At 32.4% G+C, this 2,871-nt stretch overlaps 1 protein-coding gene across 1 annotated transcript; it reads left to right on the top strand.

The window, feature by feature from the left end:
* Positions 1-885: 885 nt before the first annotated feature.
* LOC125071035 lies at positions 886-2,265 on the top strand. The gene is made up of 3 exons (XM_047681090.1): positions 886-954; positions 1,362-1,538; positions 1,769-2,265. Exons 1-3 carry the CDS (start codon positions 886-888, stop codon positions 1,856-1,858), a joined length of 336 nt encoding a protein of 111 aa, XP_047537046.1. The 3' UTR covers positions 1,859-2,265.
* The last annotated feature ends 606 nt before the right edge of the window (positions 2,266-2,871 follow it).

Here is a 2,871-nt window from a genome sequence, read left to right as displayed (position 1 = left end):
GCGGGTTCGTAACTGTACCCGTATATTTGAGCTTTGGTGTGCTTTAATTTTGTCATCTGTGGTCACTTATTGGAGCAGCGTGGGAATAGGTTCCAAATAATTACTATTATTCTCAAGTTCATTTTATCATAATTCGTATATATTGTTTTTAAAGATTTTTTTATTACTGTCTATGGTGGCAGTTTTTGGTTATAGGTTACATTAATAGAAAACATATTCAATCAAAACATTTAGTACAATTATTTAGACAAGATTAGTTCAAATGAAATTCTAAAGACCGCAAAAAGGCCTTTGAAGAAACAGAAACGGGCTATAAGCATTTGTATATATTACTTTGTAATTTAATACCCCCAATAAAAGATTTTTATTATTACGCTATGCATATGTATTTTTAGCCTTGAACAACCTGTGTGTGTCCAACTAGTTGTCTTTGGCAGTCTTTCCGAACTCATATCTCTTGAGTACCTTCAAGAAATCAGTATTAATTCCTAAAGGCTAGCCACGCACCTACCAGCCCTTTTGTGTTGCAGATAAACATGGATGGTGGGAGTTTCCATCCGGTGAGCCTGCTAGTCCGATTTTTTTATTTCTTTAATATATATCATCATCAAGTATGCCCTCCTACTCCTGGAAGTAGGCTCACGTTTAATCTACTCCTACAGCTTCTTAATTATCCCAGTTCTCTGTCAGATCACCACATTTCTGATCAGAAATGTGATATTATGTGGCAAAATACTAAAAAAAAAAACAAATAAGAAAAACAAACTCTCGCTCTTTTATTAAGTTCTAACAATAATTGAGGTAATACATTCTTGAGAGTAAATTGAACTGCAATTGTTAATACAATTGCAGTATTTACTGTACCTATCAACAGTCGATTGCAAAATGTACAACAAGCTTATACAGTCTCCAATTGTACTCCTCTCCGTGCTTTGCATTGTCTCGGCTAAACCAGTACGTATATATTTATTTATAAAAATACACCGTCCAGTTTTTGAAAAAATGTTTTTCGTAAGCGGTACAATTGTTCTTTAAGCCGCCAAGTTCTTAAAGTTATATATTATGTAATAATTCATATTGAAATTTATATATTACCATATATTTTAAAATTTTTGTATTTATGTATTTTAATTTGCCTCGCATATAAAAGGTAATTAACTATACTAATGGAAAATTCATAACCGCAATCCTCGAATCTTTGTGCGAAAAATGAACTAAACCACCGGTCACGGTGAGTCACGGTTCTAAATGTTTGAGTAAAGTTGTTGCAAAAAAAAAATGTATTAGAAATAAAATTTTGGTTTTGAGTCGTAAGCCAATCGTAGCTCTCTAATTACAAGTAAGATATATATTTTTTCTAGTTGTCCATAATACAACCAGATCACCCGCCGCTGGCCGCTGAACTGAGCTCTCGTGTGGCCGCACACACGTCCCGGCTGCAGGAGCCCAAGCAAGACGCGCGTCTCCCTATACCTACAGCTCAGGACCTGGAAGCGGTCAGAAAGATTGCGCAAGTCCTCGTCATGCTAGGCCAACAGGTACTCGGATAGGGTATGTCGAGGGTTTTCAATTGAGGCTCTACAATTGCTTATTCCAAAACATCTTCATTAAAAAGAAAAACATCCCTACTTCATCATCACAACTTTTTATATTTCTTACTATATTATGAAGCGATAAAGTAAAGCTAAATATATGTACATATATATCAATTACAAAAGGCGCAGTAATATATTTTTAATCAGACACTAATTAATGTTTACAATTTTAGGTAATACCAGCTCTAATCGGCGGAACAGGAGCTGGAAATGGGGGCACAACAGTTACGGAGATACCCAACGATATAGTTAATAGCCTTTAATATATATTTAGATAAAAAGTGTAAGAACAATAATGTAAAAGGGGCAAGGGTATATCAATAAAAGGGTATGATGCTTATGGCGTGAACGTTTGATCAAAATTTAAGCAAACAATTGCAATTAGTTTTAAAATGATGTAATCCTTTCTTTAATACCAGTATTAATAACAGTTCATCTCCGATGCTTGAGATAATTTTTTTACACAGAATAATAATAGGTTCTTTATTTAAAAGAAATACTATAAAATATTTTCTAATAGTATTGAAATATATTTTTTGTTACTGTTTTTGAGACTGATACCATAATCTTGTTAAATTAATAACCAATTTATTATTACCGTTTGTTAGCATGTTTAAAAAATGTATCGTTGTATTTACTTAATAATGATAGCATTTAAGGATGTACAAAAGGGAAAACCAGGTAAAAAGCGACTTTCGACATATTTATGAATAAATATTTTTTGAACTTAGAAGCAGTTTGCGTATTAATTAATAAAACATATGTACTTGATGTTTAATAATGAGGTTACTTCTGATAGTTTCTTAATAGAAAAACCCAATAATGCACAAAATTTTAACATTTATAAATAATTATCGATATTGACCTTCTATAAGCGACTGAACATAAATACGCCTTTAATTCGAAGCTGCAAAAGAACAAACAAATAAATAAAAAAAACATATTTAAAAATAGAAAAAAAGTACAGCACTAGTTTTAGTTGGTATCTGTAGTTATGACCGGAAATTTTTGGCTTTTTCTCGATATTTTAATAGCGGTAAACGATACGTGGAAAATGCAAAGGATCATAATTGTAGATCGTAAAAAAGCAGTATCTCAACGGAGAACCGAGTTATTACGAAAAATGGAAATTTAACGCTTTTCTCAAGATGGCGGAAATTGCACAAGATTTTTTGGTCGACAATTTAAAGTTAAGCTTTAATAGGCCCTCCACGTAATATGCCTAAATATAGCTTTCTCGGTTCATTTGCATTTCCAAATGTATGTAATGACTGGA

The sequence above is a fragment of the Vanessa atalanta genome, chromosome 18 (genome assembly GCF_905147765.1).
Source record: "Vanessa atalanta chromosome 18, ilVanAtal1.2, whole genome shotgun sequence".
In the NCBI taxonomy this organism is placed as follows: Eukaryota; Metazoa; Arthropoda; class Insecta; order Lepidoptera; family Nymphalidae; genus Vanessa; species Vanessa atalanta.
The sequence above is the reverse complement of the archived record's forward strand: the minus strand, read 5'-3'. Positions and strand labels throughout refer to the sequence as shown.